Genomic DNA, 21,650 nt, shown 5'->3' with positions numbered 1-21,650 from the left:
TACGCAGGGTATTTGGATGTGGCAAGATCATATTTCCTGAAGACATTATGAAACAATATCCATGAAGGAATACTGTATAAAGCATTGAACAAAAGATTAAGACATCTGTACTGTAACACCTTCATACTTTTTTGTGAATTAAAAGACCTATTTGGTCATTTATGAACTGTATTGTATGCAAGTTATCAACGCCTGAATTAGTTTCTGTTATGTCATCTACTAGCATTTGTACCATATGTAGTTTTGAATTGTTTTTATGAGAAAGATTACAACAAACAGCATTTGTTTTCTGAATAACTGTTGTAAAATCATTACAGTTACTTATGTTTTTAGGTATGACAGTATTTTCTAAATTTGTTGCTTGAATGCCTTCATTGTAAATATTTCAATCAAGCCCTTCAGTCACCACTAGCAAAGCTACAATACATGGTGCAGTTCGTAACATTATCAAAGCAGAAACGATAATGTTCTCTGAAATGTTCTCTCCAATTTCTGAATGATTGACAACTGTTCTGGTAGACTAATTAAACACAACTTTTCAGAGAGCTCAGAAAGACTAGTAAATACCTTTTTTTTTTTTTTTTTTTTTTCAGGGGGGGGGGATTTTATGCTTTCAGTAATTGCAGCTTCTAAAGCCTTGTTTTTCAATCTTTCTTTCTTGCAGTTGAAACTTTCTCTTTTCTCTCAGCGTTTCGACAAATAAACAGCACAATTAGGAAATTTTGTAGGAACAGCACAATTAGGAAATTTTGTAGGAACAGCACAGTTAGGAAGTTTTGTAGGAACAACACTGCATGCTAGACGAGGATGCTGTAAAACTGCTGTCACTTTTCTACCGGTTCTTTCATCTTACATTTTCAAAATTCTTTCGATGTCGCATGCAACAAAATGAAGCTTACAGGCCTAATGAAATAAAAGAGACAATTAGAGTCTTCATAAAAATTCTTTAAGGAACAAAAATTCCCCTTTTTTTTAACCTTCCTAAAATGTTGCAATAAGTGTATTGTACAGCAGAAAATGTTATCTTAATTGAAAACCAAGAATTTTCATTATTCAATAAGTTTAAAAAATTTCTTCTTATAACAAGAAAACAAAATATGTTTAATTAAAAATTGAATGGTTTTTAATTCTTTATTAGCTTAAATTTGAAGCTAAATTTCTGTGAACATATAGTTTTTAAAATGCTTATGATTGTAGTTCAATAGTATAATTAATGGAAATTTTCTTCTTTTGTTTACATTATTTAAATTATAAATATAATTTTGATTATTGTACTTCATAATGTTTTATTGGTCTTTTTTAAATATTGCTCAATTTGAGAACAGACATCAATTGTTCAGTTTTTATGAAAACTAAATTTTAAATTATTTTGGACCTAAAATACTACTTTTTTAATATATATTATAATTAATATTGGAGTTTTCTTATGTCAGTATCGCTCTATATTACTATGGCATGTTCTAAATATTTGTTAGTTACAATATTTAAATTATTAAATGATTTAATTAACATTTTCTAAAATTAACAGCTCTTAAAAGGATTAGAAATATAACTAGAATAATCATAAATTTTTTCATTACAAATTTATGTTCACCAAAAAGTATTTTATTATTAAGTTGTGAAAGGTGACAACTGAAATTTTCAAATCATCTGACATTTTGCATATAAAATTATATAACTAAAATTGCTTTCTTAATTTTTTTGAAAATATTTCTTACCTAGAAAAAAAAATTCAGTTGCTAAACAGTAATTAAGAAAACATATAATTCTTACCTAAAAGCTTTCGTAGGCTGGAAGTTTTTTCGATGGATTGCCATTATCAATTTTCTTTGGAGATCTGGATCCCTCAGGAAACAAAATCTGATTGTTTTTAGCTGTCCCTTACAGTTTCCTATGCATCCAGGGATGCAACATCTAGCTGGCATGATGTGTAGTTTAATCCAAAATGAAAACGAAAAACATATGGAAGAGAAAATCATTTTCTACAGGAGATATAAAAATATAGTAATGGTAGTCAGTCATACCAACAAACTGAGACCTTATAACCATATCAGTCAAAGGTCAAAGCTACGAGTCACAAGAGGTCTCCTCATCATGATGTAGCAAGGGGAGTGATACGGCCTTCTTAACTCTTGGTGGTGTCAATATTGGGCTCAGTCTGCACACTAGACTCAGGTTTTTATGTTGCTCCCAATTAAAGTAGAATCCTTGGAGATGTCCATTATCATTAAATTTTCTCAAAACATGTTATGCCCCATAAAAAAAGGAAATAGCATGATTGCCACATATGGTTATTTTGGATAATCATGTGAGTTTTATGAGTAATTTGACATTATCTAAACCTAGTTAATAGTTGAGAATCGATGAGTTAATGAAGTACCTATCAATGTAGAGCTGATCTTGAATGCAGTCCTCATCCAGGTCAAAGGTCTTTGCTCTTATATATAATGATACTATGCTTATATCTTCTTAATTAAATTAATAGTTATTTATGTCACATACAACTTCTTTATGCTTACATGAACCATATGGATAATTTTCACTTGTATCCAAAGCAATGAACCATGCCCATATCTTCCTGATGTTTTATGGTTTGCCTCTCCATGAACCACACGTTGAAAAAATAAAGTTCCGCTATAACCATTCTACGTACCTACTTTATCATAACAGAAATACTTTGATCTGCTCAATCTGGCTATCTTGATTTGTCTTTTGTTAATTTTCTTTAACTTATTACCTCTCTTCTGTACTTTGATCAGCTCGTCTAGCTATCATGATTATCTTTTATTAACTCTCTTAAACTTGTTACTTCTCTTTTGTGAAGTTTGAGACTAATGAGTAAAGAACTCAAGACTTTCTTTTTGCTGTTGTATGATGATATGTGCTATTTTTTATACTTTTCATTTGTACAGTTCATTTATTTCATGTAATTGTTGTAGACCTTTTTTTCTGTATGTCGCTTTTCATGATCCTCATCGCTGTGGCCACACAAATCCTGAATATGGAGAATTTTGTGAAAAATTTGGAAATGGTGAAAAGGGAATGGGATTAATACCAGATTGGAGTCCAGTCCATTATAAACCAGAAGATGTACTTGTGCCTTACTTCATACCTGATACTCTAGCTGCAAGGCAAGACATAGCTGCCCAATATACTACCTTGAGTCGTCTTGATCAAGGTATGTCTGTTAGTTAAAATTTTTGTAACCTTTTATGCATCACTTCTTTTAAATCTTCTTAATAATAGGATTATTTATTATAGATTACCATAATAGCAATATTTATTTTAATACCAAGAACTAATTTCCCAGGTGAGAGTTTTTGTCAATGAAAATATTTTAAAATGTTATTTTAAGATATGAATCTTTTCAATTTTCCCATTGAACGCATCATTTACTGATAAACAACATATATTTTACTGTGATGTAAATAATATATAATTTTTACAAGAAGGGTATTAGTTGAATTTGATCTTAATTATTACTGCTTTATTTTACTGTTTTTCATACTTCATCTGTTACATATATATATATATGAGTAATTTTGAATTCACAGAATTATAATAATTTTTGTTTAAGTTGACTCTATTATGCAAAAATGCTGAAGTATTTATCTGCACAATTATGCATATGTTTTTTATCAAATGCCTGGTCATTGACCATCAGGTCATTAGGGAACAAGCTCTACAATACTTCTTTACAATACAGTCCAAACTTTTAAGCACTAGTCCAGTAATTCAGAGCACTTGTCCAGAGTCACAAAAAGCACATAAAGGTGAGGGGGTCAGATTAAAACAAAACAAATGAGCACCAAGGTAGTCAAGCCCAGTCAATAGTCTAAGCACGATTATATATTAACTAATGAATCAAACCATGTGCAGTTTGGTAAAAGTAATATCTGAATTAGTTAAACTGAAGTTATGAAGTTAGTTCAATCAGCCTAAAATATAAAGAAATTTATATTTATTTGTTTATTTGTGAAATTATGCCCTCATAACTTTTTATAAAGCTTAAATCTTAAATAATAACATCCTTTTTAATTTTTAACGAGAGCTTTTCTACATCTTCAAAACTTTGATAGTTTTCATTACTAAAAGTTAATGCTTTCTCAGTTAAGTTGAATTTCATTTACTTAAAATAGCTGAGATTTTGGGAACAGTTTTAAGTGACATGAAATTATATTTATGTAAATTTCTCTATCGATTTCTCAATAAGAGTTAATTGGACATCTCCAAATCACAGAAGGAAAGCTCCAAACTTTTTTTTTTTAGAATCCTTAAACATGTAAAATAATTTACATTCTCATGATTTTCTGGGCCATGTAGTTACATCCATAAGAAATAATATTCTTACTACTGTTAATATTATGCTAATAAAATAAACATTAAAGAAATCTGTAATTTATTTTGGAAAATATAATTTATGCATTTTTATATGGGATTAAGCAAAACTGAATTATTTTACCATTTACAAATTTGAAAAATATTGTTACAAAATGCCCAGGTGCAGTAATATAGCTTTCCCACAAAGCAGATTTAGAGTTGCCATAAAGTGGCAAAGAAAGGCAAGGTTGCCAAATTTGGCATGAAATTTCTCATTTGGCGATATGCCATAGATGGAGAAAGAACATTCTAGAATGAATTCTTAACGGTTTTCCTGACAATGTTCTCAAAGAAAGGTCAAAAGCTATATATATACCTGCCTGCATTCACTTGCAAGCCCCACTTCTGACACCAGTTGTTGCAATCCGGGTTCGTGGATTTGGAGTGATTGGTTGCAACGCTTTATGAACTATCAAAACACAATTTATTTGCCAGTATTATACAGGACAGTTCAGAAAAAGCATTATAATCATCAAAAAACTACAAAAAACACACTGAAACAGTCAGCAACACAGCCTTCGGGCTACAGCGATGAAGACTGCTTCATGGCATAGCGCTAAAGTATAGCTCTCGTTTCAGTTCAGTCGCTCTCAAGGTAACCTCTGAGCTCAAAACACTCACTAAAAAGAAGATTAGAAGAGACATCATGCAGTTTAGAGGGAAAAATTGGAGTAAAAATAGAAGACATGGAAATGGTAGTAGTGGCATCAGAAGAATCAAAGAATGAAGAAATGAGGAAAGTAGATGGTGAAGTATCTGAGAAAGATCAAGAAATGAAGAATGGAACATCTAATGAGATTGAAGAAAAAGAACGAAAAGATGAAGAAATGAAAGATGGGAAAGAAGCTTTTGATTCTCAAGTGCCTGAATTGGAAATACTGTTTGTAAAGAAAGAGATAATACCATTTATAAAGGTGAAGAAATAAAAAAAGTGGCTAGTAGAGCATCTGAAAAAAGCGAAGAAATAATTCATGGAAATATTCCAGATTTTAAAGTGCCAGGAGTAAAGATGGAATAAAGTGAAAATGCAGCGCTGTAAAAATTGTAGAAACTGATAGTGAGGTTATGAAGTCGAAGTTAGCAAGTATTGAACCATCTGAAAATTCATGTGATGCAGAGATGGGAGAAGCTGATGTACAATTTAAGCAGAGTGTTCCAGTTTTCTCAAGGAAATACACCCTCTTCACAAACTAAGTGTGTATCCCATAATACAAGTTGTGCACACACAAACTTGATTCTAAACCAGGACACTTCTGTTTGTAAAAAATCAAATTCTATTCATAGCTCTAATGCAAAAATCAGAAGTGATTTTCAGGAAATACAACAAAATAAGCATGTACCAGCTGTTAAAAATACCGAGGTGAACTATACTTATGATGCGAATAAACTACAAAGTTGTGAGTAAACTTTTTCAGGTCTTCTTGTGGCTGAAAAAATCTGAAAGGACTGAATCTTCAGACTGTGATACAGAAATACATCTGAGAATGGCAGTGAAAAAGTAATTAACCTGGAATAATTTAATGAAATGCCCGAGACTGAAATTTATTCTGAACTTTAATTTATATAATTTAAAATTTTTATGTGTATATAACTTTATTTTATGTGTATTTGTATAATTTGTGTATATAACTTGTAAATAGTGTAAATATTTGTTTATTATATGTATTCAGCTTATTTGTTTGCTTTGTTACCTTTAGTTTGTACTAAATTTGGCTTCTGACCAAGGGTTGTGCTGCTCGGGACGTACATTCCTTGAGAGGGGGCAGTGTTACAAAATCCCCAGCTGCAGTAAGTTAGCTGCCCCACAAAGTGGGTTTAGAGTTGCCGGATTTGGCGTGAAATCACCCACTTTGCGACAAAATCGGCGATATGCCATAAACAGAGCGAGAACATTCTAGAACAAATTCTTACTGACTTTTCTCTAGCATTTTCTTTAGCATATATATAGATATATCCTGTTTGTACGCTGAGTAGGTGTGTATTGAGAGTATCTAGAGTATGTGAGTTCAGTAGTAGTGCCTTGAGTTCAGAGATAAGGTCGAGAGTTCTGGGATAAAGTTGCTCATATTCCATAATCACATCAGTGGATCTTGATGTCATATTGGTAAATAAACACTCTTCTTTAATTCAGAAGTCAAACAACAAAAATCAGCGTTGTATTTTCAAATTTTCACAGGACTAGTCTCGATAGATTTACCGAACCACCATCCTCAGCTGCAAAAGCGCAAATGAACGTGGTAGGATATAATGATTAGATAAGATAAGAAAGCCTGGACAGAAAATAAGCTAGTGGCGCCAGCTGTTGATGAAACCAGAACTAAAACATAATTTCTTTAAAGGCCGAAGGCAAAGATGGATTGGAATTAGGGTCGTTAACTAGAACAGAAATATTTTTTTGAATGTGAAATGCCTCTAAAAAATCCAGTTCTCCAATGGAAAATGTTTTTTGAATAATTTTGGCAGCAGAAAAATTGAAAGTGTGATTTTTAAACCAGCAATGTTGGGCAACAGAAGACTTCTGCGTTTTCTTTTTTCTAACATATGCCTCATGTTCCTTGATGTGAAATTTTAAGGCTCTCTTAGTTTGACCAATGTAAATTAAACCCCACTGGCAAGGAATACCCCAGGAATTCATATCCGGAATGGGGTCCTTGAGTATGGAACTCGGAATTTTATTGATGGGAGAATAAATGACCGGAAAGTTATATTTCTGCAAAATATGCACAACTTTATAGCTAATTGATGGATAGAAGGTAATGACAACAGAAATTTTATAATCTCCTAAAACAAGAGTGTGCCTTTTAGTGTGTTTAGATCTTTAGGGATAGGACCATATAATCCGATCTCTAAAGATCCTTCACCTTCGGACCTGTCAAAAATAAAAACTGCAATCAAAGCTTCACAAATCATTTCAAGCAACTTAAAACATTCACTTATCCCATCTGTTGCGAATTGTGCCAGATTATATGCTCTTCCCAAAATTCATAAAAGTGGTATTCCTTTCCACCCTGTTGTATCAAATTTAGATACTGCCTTGTATCCATTAGCTAAATATTTAGTTTCTACATTTTCAACTATATTATACAATAACATTTACACCATAAAACATATAAAAGATACATATAAAAAATTCAATAGAGTTTGTGAAAAAGGTTAAAAACACTTCTCCTAGAAATTTACTCATGGTTTCTTTTGATGTAAAGTCATTATTTACCAATTTTCCAGTGGAGGGTGCATTAAGATGTCTAGAAAGCAGACTTTGCGAATTTCATTTCTCTTGCATCGAAATTGATGAGCTAATTTCTCTCACTCAATTCTGTTTGAAACAAACACATTTTGTTTTCCAAAATAAATATTACAAGCAAACTGAAGGATTAGTGGTGGGAAGCCCCCTCAGTCCCATCCTGGCTGATATCTACATGCATTATTATGAATCAAAATTGTTTGAAACTTTAAACTTCCCGGTATGGTTCCGCTATGTAGATGATACTTTTACCCTGTTTGAAGGTAATAAAGAAGATTTAAATAAAGTTCTTTCAACAATGAATTCTATTGATTCTGCCATTCAGTTCACTTTTGAACTTGAGACTTGCAATTCTCTTCTGTTTCTCGACATTCTGGTCACACGTAATACATCCAACTTCAGTACAACGGTTTACCTTAACCCTCCATCGGTTTGCCTTCTACCACAATTTAAATCATGTCATCCAAAGTTAAGTTAATCCAAAGTCAAGCAAAAGTTAGCTTAATTTTATTCCTATATTTTCCATGCTCTTCAAGTTTGCTCCTCCAAACTATCCCTTGATAAAGAACTAAATTATTTAAAAGCAATAGCTATTGACAGGGGCTTTTCACCCTACACTATTAATCAAGCAGTTAAAAAATTCGCATCTCAACACACTAAAAGGCACACTCTTATTTTAGGAGATTATAAAAATTCTGTTGTCATTCCCTTCTTTCTATCAATTAGCTATAACGTTGCGCATATTTTGCAGAAATTTAACTTTCAGGTTGTTTATTCTCCTATCAATAAAATTCTGAGTTCCATACTCAAGGACCCGATTCCGGATATGAATTCCTGGGGTATTTATAGGATTCCTTGCCACTGTGGTTTAATTTACATTGGCCAAACTAAGAGAGCCTTAAAATTTCATGTCAAGGGACATGAGGCATATGTTAAAAAGAAAACACAGAAGTCTTCTGTTGCCGAACATTACTGGTCCGAAAATCACACTTTCAATTTTTCTGCTGCCAGAATTATTCAAAAAACATCTTCCATTGGAGAACTGGATTTTCTAGAGGCATTCCACATTCAAAAAAATATTTCTGTTCTAGTTAACGACCCTAATTCTAATCCATCTTTGCCTTTGGCCTTTAAAGAAATTATGTTTTAGTTCTGGTTTCATCAACAGATAGTGCCACTAGCTTATTTTCTGTCCAGGCTTTCTTATATTATCTAATCATTATATCCTATCACATTCATTTGTGCTTTTGCAGCTGAGGATGGTGGTTCGGTAAAACCATCGAAACTAGTCCTGTGAAAATTTGAAAATATAATGCTGATTTTTGTGGTTTGACTTCTGAATTAGTATTTGTTCAGCATATTATTGTGTCTTAATTACTCTTCTTTAAACTAACTACTTTGTGAATCAAATGCTATATACGAGTGTATTACATGTTGGCTGGATTACATAATGACTGTTTAATACCACACCTCTCTATATGACAACACTCATCTACTCTCTCAACTCTTTCTGGTGAAAACTCTTAATTAGCTAAACATACTGGCAACCCAAAGCCCTCTATCTCTTTTCTACATCATTTCCCACCTGTACTCTTTAATAAGACTACTTACTTACATAAGACTACTTACTTACATAGATACAAACTTACTTACATAACAATATTAACATTAATTTATAATGGTTTAATATTAAATAGTAGGACATATATAAATGAATAATCTATACTGGTATACATCAAAACAAAATGAATATAATAATATAATAATGTAAAAACTCAAATATTATCAAAAGTTCTAAATTAAATTTCGAAAGGATATAACATTTGGATTGATCTTCTGAATTTTTCTTTTGGCGTGAGAACGAGGCATGTTCGAACATGTCCATCTCATCCTACAATTACGTTTTCAATCACTCCTATGTCCCAAAGTAGTTTGGATTGTTTTGGTCCTTCTACCATTACAATGTCTCCAGTCTTAAGGTTCCGCTCAGTTGTAGGATTAGAAAAGTTATGCACATTTCTAAGATTGAGTAAATATTGTTCTTTCCACTTGATCCATGTTAATTTTAAGAGCCTAGATTTGTAAGTATCTTTGTTTGACACCTTGTTAAAAATTTCCAAAAAATGCTCGGGAAAGTTAAATGTATCATGTCCTGGCAGTAAAAACTGTGAAGGTGTGAGCGGGCAAAGTTCACCCAGCTTGTTGCTCTCATATGTTAAAAGCCTATTGTTTAACACACACTCGAGTTCAGTTAATATTGTAGAGAGCTTTTCGAAAGTCAGTAATACTTTCTCCAAGATTTTCTTTAGACGTTCATTGACGCTTCTCATCAAATGCTCCCAGAACCTTCCCCACCATGGGGCACGCTCAGGTATGAATTTTTGTGTTATTCCTTCAGATGTCAAAAAACTCTGACTTGGCTTTATGCTGATTCTTTTAAATCCCTTAATTATTTCACATGTGCTGCAGAAATTCTTGGCATTATCTGAATGTATTATCTTGTAGCTCCCTCTTTTTGCTAATAAACATTGTAATGAAAAAATGAAACTTTTTGCTGATATAGTTGAAACCACTTCAATGTGTACAGCAGGAGTGACGGTGCATGTAAATAAGGCTATGTACACCTTTTTGTGGATTTCCACCTTTTTTCTAATAGTAATTGTTCCAGTTAAGTCAATACCTACTACTGTGAAAGGATTACTGTGGACTACATGATCTCTTGGTAACTGACCTGTTAACTGTTTGGCAGGCTTCACTGCAAACTTTTCACACATTAGACAAGCATTAATAGCTTTCTTTACTACTTGTCTTCCTTTAAGTATCCAAAATTTATTCTTGAGTTTGGACAAGTTGCCATAACTCCTGAATGGAATACTTTTACGTGTTCACTAAATATAACTAGTTCGGTGAGCTTCGACTTTGGCTGTATAATAGGGTGTTTTTCATCATCTATTAATTCTGCTTGTTCCAAAGGACCTCTGACATGCAAAATACCTCTGCTGTCCAGATATGGTGCTAAACTGTAAAGCTTCGAATCTGGTGTTATTAGATTATTCCCCTCTAGTTGTTGAATATCCAAAAAATAATTCTCTCTCTGTGTTTGTTTTATTGAGAACTCCTCAGCTTCTTAGGTTTCCAATACAGTATGACCTTCTTCACAGGTACGTTTTCTTAGCTTGACGACAAACCGCCTTACCCAAGCTGTAACTCTCAACAATTTTTCCAGACTGCTGAATTTGGTAATGTTTAATGCAGTTTCTCCTTCTGGAACAATCACCTGAACATAAGTGTTTAAACGTTCCAAATTTTGAGTATCAGTTTCTACTTTAAACTTCTGCTCAGGCCATAGATCTTCAGAATTTTTCAACCATGATGGCCCATACCACCAATTATTATCCTTCACCAATGCATTTACTGTTTCACCACGAGTTAAATTATCTGCTATGTTTTCCGACCCTGGACAATATTTCCACTTATCAGGTGAAGTACAGTCTTGTATTTTTGCAACTCTATTTCAAACGAACTGCTTCCACTTAATGGAGCTGTCCTACTCTTTGACATTTTAAATGACGTACATACGTCTCCTCTCTCATTCTTATATCTAAAATATGCCAATGCTCCATATGCCACTACTGAGGCATCTCTGAAAATATGAATTTCAACCGAATGACCTTTACTTAGAACTTCTGTAAAGTAGTACCTCTCTGTTTTTTCAATGAGTGTAATTCTTTGATTTCAGTGCACCTCTTTATCCATTTGTAACATAACACTTCTGGCAACTCTGAATCCCACTCGAAATCTCTCCCATATTTCCTCCTTTTGAACTCTTTTACTGGTGGATTCGAAGTTGCAAATGTATGAATTCTTAATCTTTCCTTACCAATAAATAGTTGGTAAACTTGCCGTTCTGGAAATAGACTGACAAACATAAATCATTCGGAAGCAGAATTTCATAACAACGTAACATTAAATGTGCAGTTATTTCCGACTAGTTGGACCCTCAATGTTTGATAATAAATCACATCATTAGGAATTTACTTACTCAGTGTTTCAAGGAATAGTGAACTAATGCTTGTCTCTTTTACTGCGCTCGCAGCATTTTTTATGGATTTATTTTCTTGCACATTTGCGTCACACAGGCTCTCTAAATGCAACATAGATTTGCAAATATTACATTTAACCCATTTTGCCTTACAAAAGCTTTTTTGTGACCTTTTTTTAAACAGCTCTTGCACTTAAATTCTTCATATAATGCTTTGTGTTTCTCTAAAATACTTACATCGCAGTCTTTTGAGAGGTGAGATTTAAAACAAAAGTCACAAATATAATTCTCAACTGATGTATTAAGCAGCACCGCCGATACCATTTTCTTTTTAATTGGAGCAAAACTCTTACGATAATTGTCAGTATATCTTTTGCTTGTTATCAAAAGTGTTTGTTGTTTAAGACCCAGAGTTATTGACTTTTCACATGCTTCTATTTCTTTCTTTAAAAACAACAATAAATCTGACACTGTTGACTCTTTGCCGACTTTTTGCTCCCTACCAAACTCTAACACTAAATCTTACCATATACACTTTTATAAAATAGGAATTAGTAGATTGGCATAAGAATTAAACTTTTTGTTTGAACCATTATTTCATCATATAGTTTTCTTTAACTGGATACATCACTGAATGTACTGGCTCCAAAGCTAGGAGAACGTTCATGTGCGCGCTAACTAATATTTCTTTTTTGCCAAATCTGTCAGTTAAGATTTAGATGGCCTTTTTATAGTTTTCTCCTATTAATGGCAATCCGCTTATAACTTTTACAGCTGAACCGATGAGTATAGATCTTAAATATTAAATTTCTCAATATCTTAAAGCGTATTGTTTTCATGAATGGTAGCTTTATACTGAGCCCAAAATTCATTAAATAGTTTTTAAGGTAATGTGAGGTAATTTAGTATTATAATTAGTTTTGATTTCAGAAACTTGTGAAGTTGTTGTGGTTTTACCCACATTTTGAATATATCTATTAACTATCGATTTACATCTAATGATGGATTTGCTGTATTCTAAAGAATGTTCTATTTCTGTTTCTAATTCTTGCACAGGGCTTTGAGCATTAATAACTTCATCATATTTTAACAAACTAGTTTCTCTCTTGATTAACACTAAAAGCGATTCCTGCAATACTTCTAGGTTTGGATTTTCATTTTGCAATTCATCTTCCAGTTTCCTTATTAATTTTGTTACACTAGTTCAACCCGAAGCTCTTAATTTTTCTATTTCTTTCTGGAGTTTCTTCCAAACTCATTTTAATTTCCAAAAATAAATTGCATGCAGATAAATTAAGTTACTCACCTTTCTTATGGCCAGATGTCACCACAACTAATTTTTTTGGAATAAACGTGCTTATATTCTATTATCACATCGGTGGATCATGCAGATAAATTAAGTTACTCACCTTTCTTATGGCCAGATGTCACCACAACTAATTTTTTTGGAATAAACGTGCTTATATTCTATAATAACATCGGTGGATCTTAATGTCATATTGGTAAATAAACACTCTTCTTTAAACTAACTACTTTATGAATCAAATACTATATATAAGTGTATTACATATTGGCTGGATTTAAATAACTGTTTAATACCACACCTCTCTGTATGACAACACTCATCCACTCTCTCTCTGGAGATAACTCTTAATTAGCTAAACATATGGGTGGCGCAGCACCCTCTATCTCTTTTTCTACAAGAGTGATCAACCGAGTCGGGAACAGTACTTTAGTGTTTACCATGAAGCTATCTTCACCGCTATAGCCTGAAGGCTGTCAGGCTATAATGAGGCTGATTATTTCAGCATGTTTACCAGAGTTTTTGAAGACTATAACATGTCTTTGGAACTGCCCTGTGTAATACTGACGAATAACTTGTGCTTTGATTTTTCATCAAGTTTTGTCATCAATCACTATAAATCCATGAACCTGTAGAATGCAACAATATTTAGTATATTTTCTTTAAGAAATTAAAAAGATAATAATATTGATTTTATTGCTCTGTTTACATTAATCTTTCTTCTACTAAAAGAAAAAGAAATATTGATAAATCCAAAGAATGCAGTTTACTAATTATTGTGCTGACTTTTAGATGGATTTATGTCCTTTTATTCTGTATCAGAGTCCTATCATTTCTTGCCATTATCACTTTTTTTTACAGTTTTCTTGCGTAAATCATAATTAAAAGTGATCAAAAAGTTAAATTTTTGATTTAACATAATTAAAATAAGTCAAAAATTTAATTTTTCGAATTTAATTATTTTTTAATATTTTTCATGCATTGAAATGATTTAAATCATTAATATATGTTATAAGGTATTTCTTTCGCCTTCTTAGCATGTGTTCGTGGTGTAGTGGTCTGCTTGCTGGGCGCGTATTCCAGAGGTCCGCGGTTTGATTCCCGGCGAAGGCGTTCATTTTTCATCTTTCCTGCTTCCAAATAACTTAATGTCTCTACTGTGGCGTTCAAATTAAAAGGGTGTTGGATGATGATTCTCCTCACTCAGGATTTGGTGATTGGGTCCCCTAAAAAAACCTCAGTCGCCCTTTAAAAGGGGAGTATATGAGGTATTTCATTCACCTTTCTAGCATGCCTTCATGGTGTAGTGGTTCTGCACGCTGGGCCGGTATTCCAGACGTCCGTAGTTCAATTCCCAGTGAAGGCGTTTGCTCATTCTTTCATCTTGCCCACTTCCAAAAATACCTAATGTCTCTACAATGTTATAGAGTTTGGTATTCTTTGAAAGCATAAACTATATCCAAACTCTGTGTAGATATTGATTAAACTATCACTGTGTCTGGAGATACTGACAAAGACATGAGAAGGTTAAAAAATAATCTTGTTTTTAAATTAGAACTTTGAACATAAATGGCACCTCTTGTGCTCACATAAGCAACTGCAACTCATGGCTATGTAACATAAATAAACAGTCAAATTCAAATTAAAGCTAAGTCTAGTAGTCAAAGACTTTTTTGTAGAATTTGTGTAGTACAGAGTTTGCTGAAAATTTCTCACAGGCATTATAATTTAAATATCAACAGCAATAATGCAGAGCCTACTAAATACTATCTTATCTGAGCTAGCAAAAACTAGTAATGTGGCCTTGAGAAGCAGAAACACATTTTATCTTAAAATTTCAAAACCCCAGCTTAAATGCTCTCAAACCAGTTTGTATTCTGGTAGGAAAATGGAAAGGAGAAGTGACAGTAAAGATCTAAATCATAAAATAACTGGTTATGCAAAATAATAATAACCCTACAATATAATAATTGTTATCTTCTTATTTTGTTAAAGACATTTACTTGCATATCTACATAGTATGTGAGTTGTTTTTTAGGCACAAATTATGTGAAAACCTTCATAAACTTGAAACTGTCTTCCTGCTTACTTCAATTTGACTATATGTGATTTTTAATAGTTGAGTGCATAGTTAAAAATAATTGTTAATTACTTTTCAATGGTACATTTCTATTGTATTGCATTGATTTTTAATAATGTAAGATTTAAATTTGGGCAGCAACTTAAATTAATGAAATGAATTTATGGTGGGGGGGTTATTCTGTTTACCTGCAAACTACTACTGCTGTTTTCATTTATTAGTTCATTTAGATTTGAATATTGTATATATTGCAAGGAAATATGTTTTTTTTTTTTTTTTTTTTTTTTTTTTTAATTAGCATAGTGTAATGTTTTTTCCCCTTTGTTAAATCTGTATTTTTTAAAGGCATGCATATGTTTGGTATAAAACATCAACCACTTATTAAATGTATATGTATCTACTAAGTGATTGTCTCTTTACAAGTTCAGTGTATTTGTATGGTGTGTTATGTTTTGATTAATTGCTCTTGCGTGTTTCTTTTTGACTAAAAGCAGACCACTATTTATTTTTATTTTTATTTTTATTATTGCTGTACATCGGAGTTGCATTTACATTTTTTACACCTTAATGTGTCAATTTGAGCGGACGCGTCGGGAAATTGGAACAGAGAATTGAGACTAAAAAAAAAATTTTTAGGACAGTTTATTTAATTAATTAAAAAATTTTGTAACGCAAAGCTTCAATTGTTTGTTTCGGCGAAACGCGTAATGGAGTTAGTTTGGTTCGATGTTCACCCAGAAATTTCCCTTGAAAAGCCAGGGTTGACCTCGAATTGAGGTAATTTACCATTTTCCGCTTTTTAATTTTTAAACTTTTTTTATATGATTTTAACTTGTTCCATCAATTGGTTTTTTTACTGTGTTTTATTTTTTGCCTTTAACTTGTTTCCAATGATTAGTATTTTACTGTGTTTTATAATTTGCATTTTATTTCGCAAGTAGCCTAATATCTCACCTCATTCAATGTCATTGTTTTTTTAATACTGTGTTGAACTTTTCCTTGGAGCCACAACTTTTGGTAACTTTTTGGCGAGCTAACTACAGTTTCTCTTCTCATTTTCCAAAACTGTGTTATACAATGCTTGCAGTATTTTTACATAAGCTAATTCATGTTGGTATCATTGTTTTCTGATAAAAGTTTATGTTTGCATCTACACACTAAAAAAAAAAAAAAAAAAAATTCTTGGAATCTTATTCTTGGAACTTAAAAATGTACAGTAGAAAGTCAATTATCTGTCAGTTTCTATTATCCGTTAACCATTGGGAAGTCTAATTAATCAAGTCATTCTATTGATAAGTAAAGAATAAGCAGATAGTAATAATAATGATGAACATGTGATTTAATGTAGGCCACATGCCAAACATTTCATGATACATCAGAGGTATATCATGAAAAACGAAAACTACATTTTTAGGAATAATATATGTTTGTGTACAAATGTGTTTTAATGTACATATCAATATAAAATGTATTATATCTATGGATATAATATAATATAAAATATAATATAAAATGTGTTATATATATGTGTGTGTGTAAAATATAAAAAATAGGACGGCTTTGCTCTATGCAAACCAGCAACCTTTAATTAACTTGCAATTCAGGATCTTTTCCCTGTGGTGATGGTGATAAGGAGCGTGCCTTGCACCCTCCGATAAGTGTGGCAAACCTAGAGGAGAAGTTTCTTACGAGTAGCGAGCAGAGCGAAACAGACCGGCTGTTGGGGAGTGTGCGCGAAGTTCCGAAATAAAGCTTAATTTTTATTGTGCACTATGTCTTGTTAATATTTATATTAATGCAGTAAGAACATAATCTGTGATATGGAATGCGAGGATTGGTGGTAAAACATATAGGTGACAAATATGATAGGAATTACCATAATGGTGACCCGGACTGTGTTAAATCAGGCCGTATGAATAGTTCTCAAGCACTTTCGGTTTTGACTACAAGCCATAGCTCAAGATCTTCAAACCAGAAGTAATGGATTACATCGGTTTTCATCCTCCAGATCACAGATGAGTAGTAATTATAGATCATTTTATAATTCTGTTTTCTACTTATCATTTAATTTCATTTTCTTTAGATACATTTTTGCTTTTATTTTGGCAAGAACCTTGCACAATGTCTGATGTTCATGCCGTCCAAATTCCGGTTTATAACCGATCAGACCCATCTTTATGGTTTATTCTGTGTGAAAGTACCTTTGCTCTTGCCACTCCCAAACTTATCACAGAATCCATTACTAAATATAATTATGTAGTTTCTCATCTTCCTCCAGATATTGCATCACTAGTGAGGGATTTACTTATGAAACCCTATTGATCCATATACAAAGCTCAAAACTGAGTTAATAAATCGTTCAGGAGAATCTTCTCAGCAAGAAATTCACCAATTATTATCTGGAGAAGAATTAGGTTCTCGAAAACCTTCCGATTTGCTTAGAAATATGAAACGTCGAGCAGAATCTTTAAATGTTCTTGATAACTTAATGTTAGAATTATTCCTTCAACATTTGCCTTCGACTGTTCAGTCTATTTTGGCAGCGGTTTCCAATTAACTGTAGCTAAAGCTGCAGAAATTGCCGACAGAATTTTAGAAGTAAATCCAACCCCAAGGACTTGTGCCGTTTCTCGCACAGTTGATCAGTCTTTTGAGGATAAATTATTTAAAGAAATAGAAAAATTAAACGAACATATTGATCGCATTTCTCTTTCTCGTGGTCGCTCGCCAAATCACGAGATCGCAATAAGGAAAGAAGCAATTCCGAAAGGAGAGATTATTCTGTTTGCTGGTATCATAGACGTTTTGGAAAAAAGTGTAGAGAAGACAAATGTACAAAACCTTGTTCATAGCTGGGAAACGAAACCAGCAAAGAATAGAGGCAGCTTATTCTTTGCTTCAAGTTTCACATCGCCTGTTTGTTCGTGACCGTAGAACAAAGCTTTCATTCTTGGTCGATACCAGCTCTGACGTGTCCTTACTTCCAGCAAATAATTCTCAATAACAGAATTCTCCCCAACAAACACTTTTTGCTGCTAATTCTTCCACTATTCATGTTTATGGTCAAAAAAACACTTTCTTTGGATTTCAAATTAAGACAAAGTTTACATGGACTTTTCTTATAGCAAATGAAATATACCCATTCTTGGAGCAGATTTTCTCCATTTCTTTGAATTGGTGCCTGATCTCAGAAACAAATGTCTCAAAGATTTAAAAATGCAGTTTAAAACCGTCGGCTGCGTGAAAAATGCAAGCATTTATTCAGTAAAATCTATTTAGTGATACACCATATCACAAATTTTAAAAGAATTTCCTTCAGTTATTAGATTACCAGATCCTAACCAACCTGTTAAGCACAACATCGTTCATTATATCATAACTAAAGGTCCACCTGTGGTTGCAAAACCTCATCGGTTAGCTCCAGATCGCTTAAAAATAGCAAAACAAGAATTTCAAACTATGATGCAATTGAGGCGTTTGAGACCTTCGAGCAGCAATTATGCATCCCCACTTCACATGGTTCCAAAAAAGTCAAATCTGGAATGGAGACCTGTAGGAGATTATCGAGCATTGAACGCTCAAACAATAAAAGACAAATACCCTATTCCATGCTTAGCCGATTTTACTTCTGGATTGCACGGTACTAAAATTTTTAGTCATGTTGACCTGATTAAGGCATACCATCAAATACCAATTAACCCAGCCGACATCCACAAAACCACTATATGGACACCATTCAGTTTATTTGAAAGTACCCGTATGCAATTCGGCTTATGCAATGCATCCGTGACTTTTCATCATTTTATAGATGAAGTCACGCGGGATTTAGAAGGTGTTTATGGTTTCGTCGATGACTTGCTCATAGCCTCTAAAGATTCTGAGGAACACTGCAGGCATTTGAAAGCTTTATTTTCCAAACTTCAGGAATATGGACTTTGCATAAATGTATCAAAATGCACCTTTGGTCAAACGTCTATTAATTTCTTAGGTTTTCACCATAGTGAAAATGGAATTGAACCTCTTCCTGACAGAAACAAATGTATTTTAGATTTTTCTCAACCTACCACTCTCACTCAGCTTTGCTGATTTTTAGGCATGTTTAACTTTTACAGATGTTTCATACCTAAAGCAGTGCATATTCTTTCTCCTTTAATAAAATTGTTAGAAGGCTATATCAATAAAAAGAAATCTCGTTCTCATGTTCAGGATTCATCTCCACAATTAAATTGGAACGAGAATGCTGAACAAGCCTTTATTGCTGCTAAAAATGCGATTGCTCAGGCTACCCTTTTGAGATACCCTAGTCCCGAAGGCCAGCTAAGCATCTGGGTAGATGCCTCAGACGTCGCAATAGGCGGCACACTTATGCAGGGAATTATTTTCAATTTATTCTGCAGTTAAGAAATTCCGACACAGGTTAGAGGGCAGAAATTTTGTAATTTATACGGATCAAAAACCGTTAATATACGCTTTTAAACAGAACCCTCATAAATGTTCACCTCAACAATTGTGCCATTTAGATTTTATTTCTCAGTACTCTACTGATATTAGGCATGTGCAAGGTTAAAAAAACATCGTTGCTGACGCTCTTTCAAGAATCGAAATTGATTCCATAACAAAATCTGCATTTTTGGATTTTGAAAAATTTTCGGAAGCTCAATGCCATGATCCGGAGGTACAAGACCTTCTTAAAAACAACACATCATCTTTGAAACTGGAATTTAAACCGTGCCAGTATTCTGATGGTAATATTCTTTGTGACATATCAACGGACATTCCTCGTCCATTTGTTCTGAATTCCTTTCGCTGACTCATCTTTAATTATCTGCATAATCTGTCACATTCAGGAATTGCAGCTACTACGAAGGTTATTTGTTCTCGTTATGTATGGCCCAGTATGAAACGTCGTATCAAAAATTGGGTGAAATCCTGTGAATCTTGCCAAAAATCGAAAATTACTAGGCATACTAAAGCACCACTGGGCACATTCTCTCTTCCTGATGCACGTTTTTCAGAAATCCATATGGATATCGTCGGACCATTACCTCCATCAGAAGGCAACGTGTACCTTTTGACTAAAATAGATAGATTCTCCAGATGGCCTGAAGCCATTCCCATTCCGGATATGAAAATGGAAACCATTTGCAGAGCCATCTTCAACTGTTGGATATCTCGTTTTGGCTGCCCATCGATCATAACAACAGACCAAGGTTCTCAAACGAGATCCGCAATTTTTGCAGAATTTATGCGCATTTTGGGTACGAACAGAATCACAACAACAGCCTATCATCCAATGTCCAACGGCATTGTTGAACGATTTCATCGACATTTAAAATCTTCTCTCAAGGCTCACGAGACCAATAACTGGACTGAAACACTACCAGTTGTTATGCTTAGTACTTGGACAGCCGTAAAGGAGGATCTACAGTCATCTTGTGCTGAATTGGTGTACGGCACAACTCTCAAGCTGCCTAGTGATATGAGAACGTCATCTAAGATATCTCTGTATGACACTCAATTTATAACGAATCTTCACCATAGAATGCAACAATCAAATCCAATAGCAACATCTGCACATTGCCAAGAAAAGTGTTACGAAAGTGCTACCTTAAAGTCGTGTATGCATGTATACTTACGTGTCGATCGCATAAAGCCACCTCTGTGCCAACCATATACAGGTCCGCATAAAGTCTTTTCTAGAACGGACAAAACTTTCACAATTGATATTAACGGTCTGAAATGTACTGTGTCTATAGACCGTGTGAAACCAGCCTATTTGCTTTCGGACTCTAATTTGCCTGAACTGAAAACAAATAAAGACTTAAAGACAGTTCAGCAGAATAAATCTGCAAACGAATTCTCTAAGACACAAACTGTCACCAGATTGGGAAGACATGTTCACTTCCCTAAGAAACTTGCTTCTTACATAACAATTTAAAACCTTTTTTTTTTAAAAAAATTCATATCGTAACACATTTTTTGTTATTTCATGTTTATTATATGTGTCAATACCTTGTTATATATTGAATTTCATTTTGATCTTTTCTAATTTTATATTCTAATTTTGTAATCATGAAAAAAATACTTGACAGTACGGATCCTGTGAGATAATTTCATAACCTGATGTCGTTCCTTTGAATAGCCATCAAAGGAACTGGGGGGAAACTCTGTGGTGATGGCGATAAGGAGCGTGCCTTGCGCCCTCCGATATGTGTGGCAACCCTAGAGGAGAAGTTTCTTACGAATAGTGAGCAGAGCGAAACAGACCGGCTGTCGGGGTCGTGTGCACGAAGTTCCAAAATAAAGTTTAATTTTTATTGTGCACTATGTCTTGTTAATATTTATATTAATGCAGTAAGAACATAATCTGTGATGTGAAATGCGAAGATTGGTGGTAAAACATATAGGTAACAATATGATAGGAATCACCATACCCCTAGATCAGTACTTTCCAGAACATTCAAGCCTATTACGGAACCGCTTCTATAAATAACTAAATCGCGCCATTTTGCATCAGAGTGATTGCTTCTCTCCTCATAAGCATTCCGAAAAAAAATCAATCGTGTATCTTTATCTTAAATATTTTTGACATTAAATTGTT

General features: G+C 33.3%; 1 protein-coding gene across 2 annotated transcripts in view; it reads left to right on the top strand.

The window, feature by feature from the left end:
• LOC118181979 (N-sulfoglucosamine sulfohydrolase-like) overlaps positions 1–21,650 on the top strand; it is a 66,300-nt gene that overhangs the window by 31,884 nt on the left and 12,766 nt on the right. For both annotated transcript variants that reach the window (XM_035351228.2, XM_035351229.2), the window contains exon 4: positions 2,940–3,178. In XM_035351228.2, the coding sequence (XP_035207119.2) occupies positions 2,940–3,178 (239 nt within the window). The remainder of the gene's footprint in view (positions 1–2,939; positions 3,179–21,650) is intronic.

Source organism: Stegodyphus dumicola, chromosome 8 (assembly GCF_044657685.1).
Source record: "Stegodyphus dumicola isolate Sdum_Otavi_A_Nest chromosome 8, ASM4465768v1".
Lineage (NCBI taxonomy): Eukaryota > Metazoa > Arthropoda > Arachnida > Araneae > Eresidae > Stegodyphus > Stegodyphus dumicola.
The sequence above is the reverse complement of the archived record's forward strand: the minus strand, read 5'-3'. Positions and strand labels throughout refer to the sequence as shown.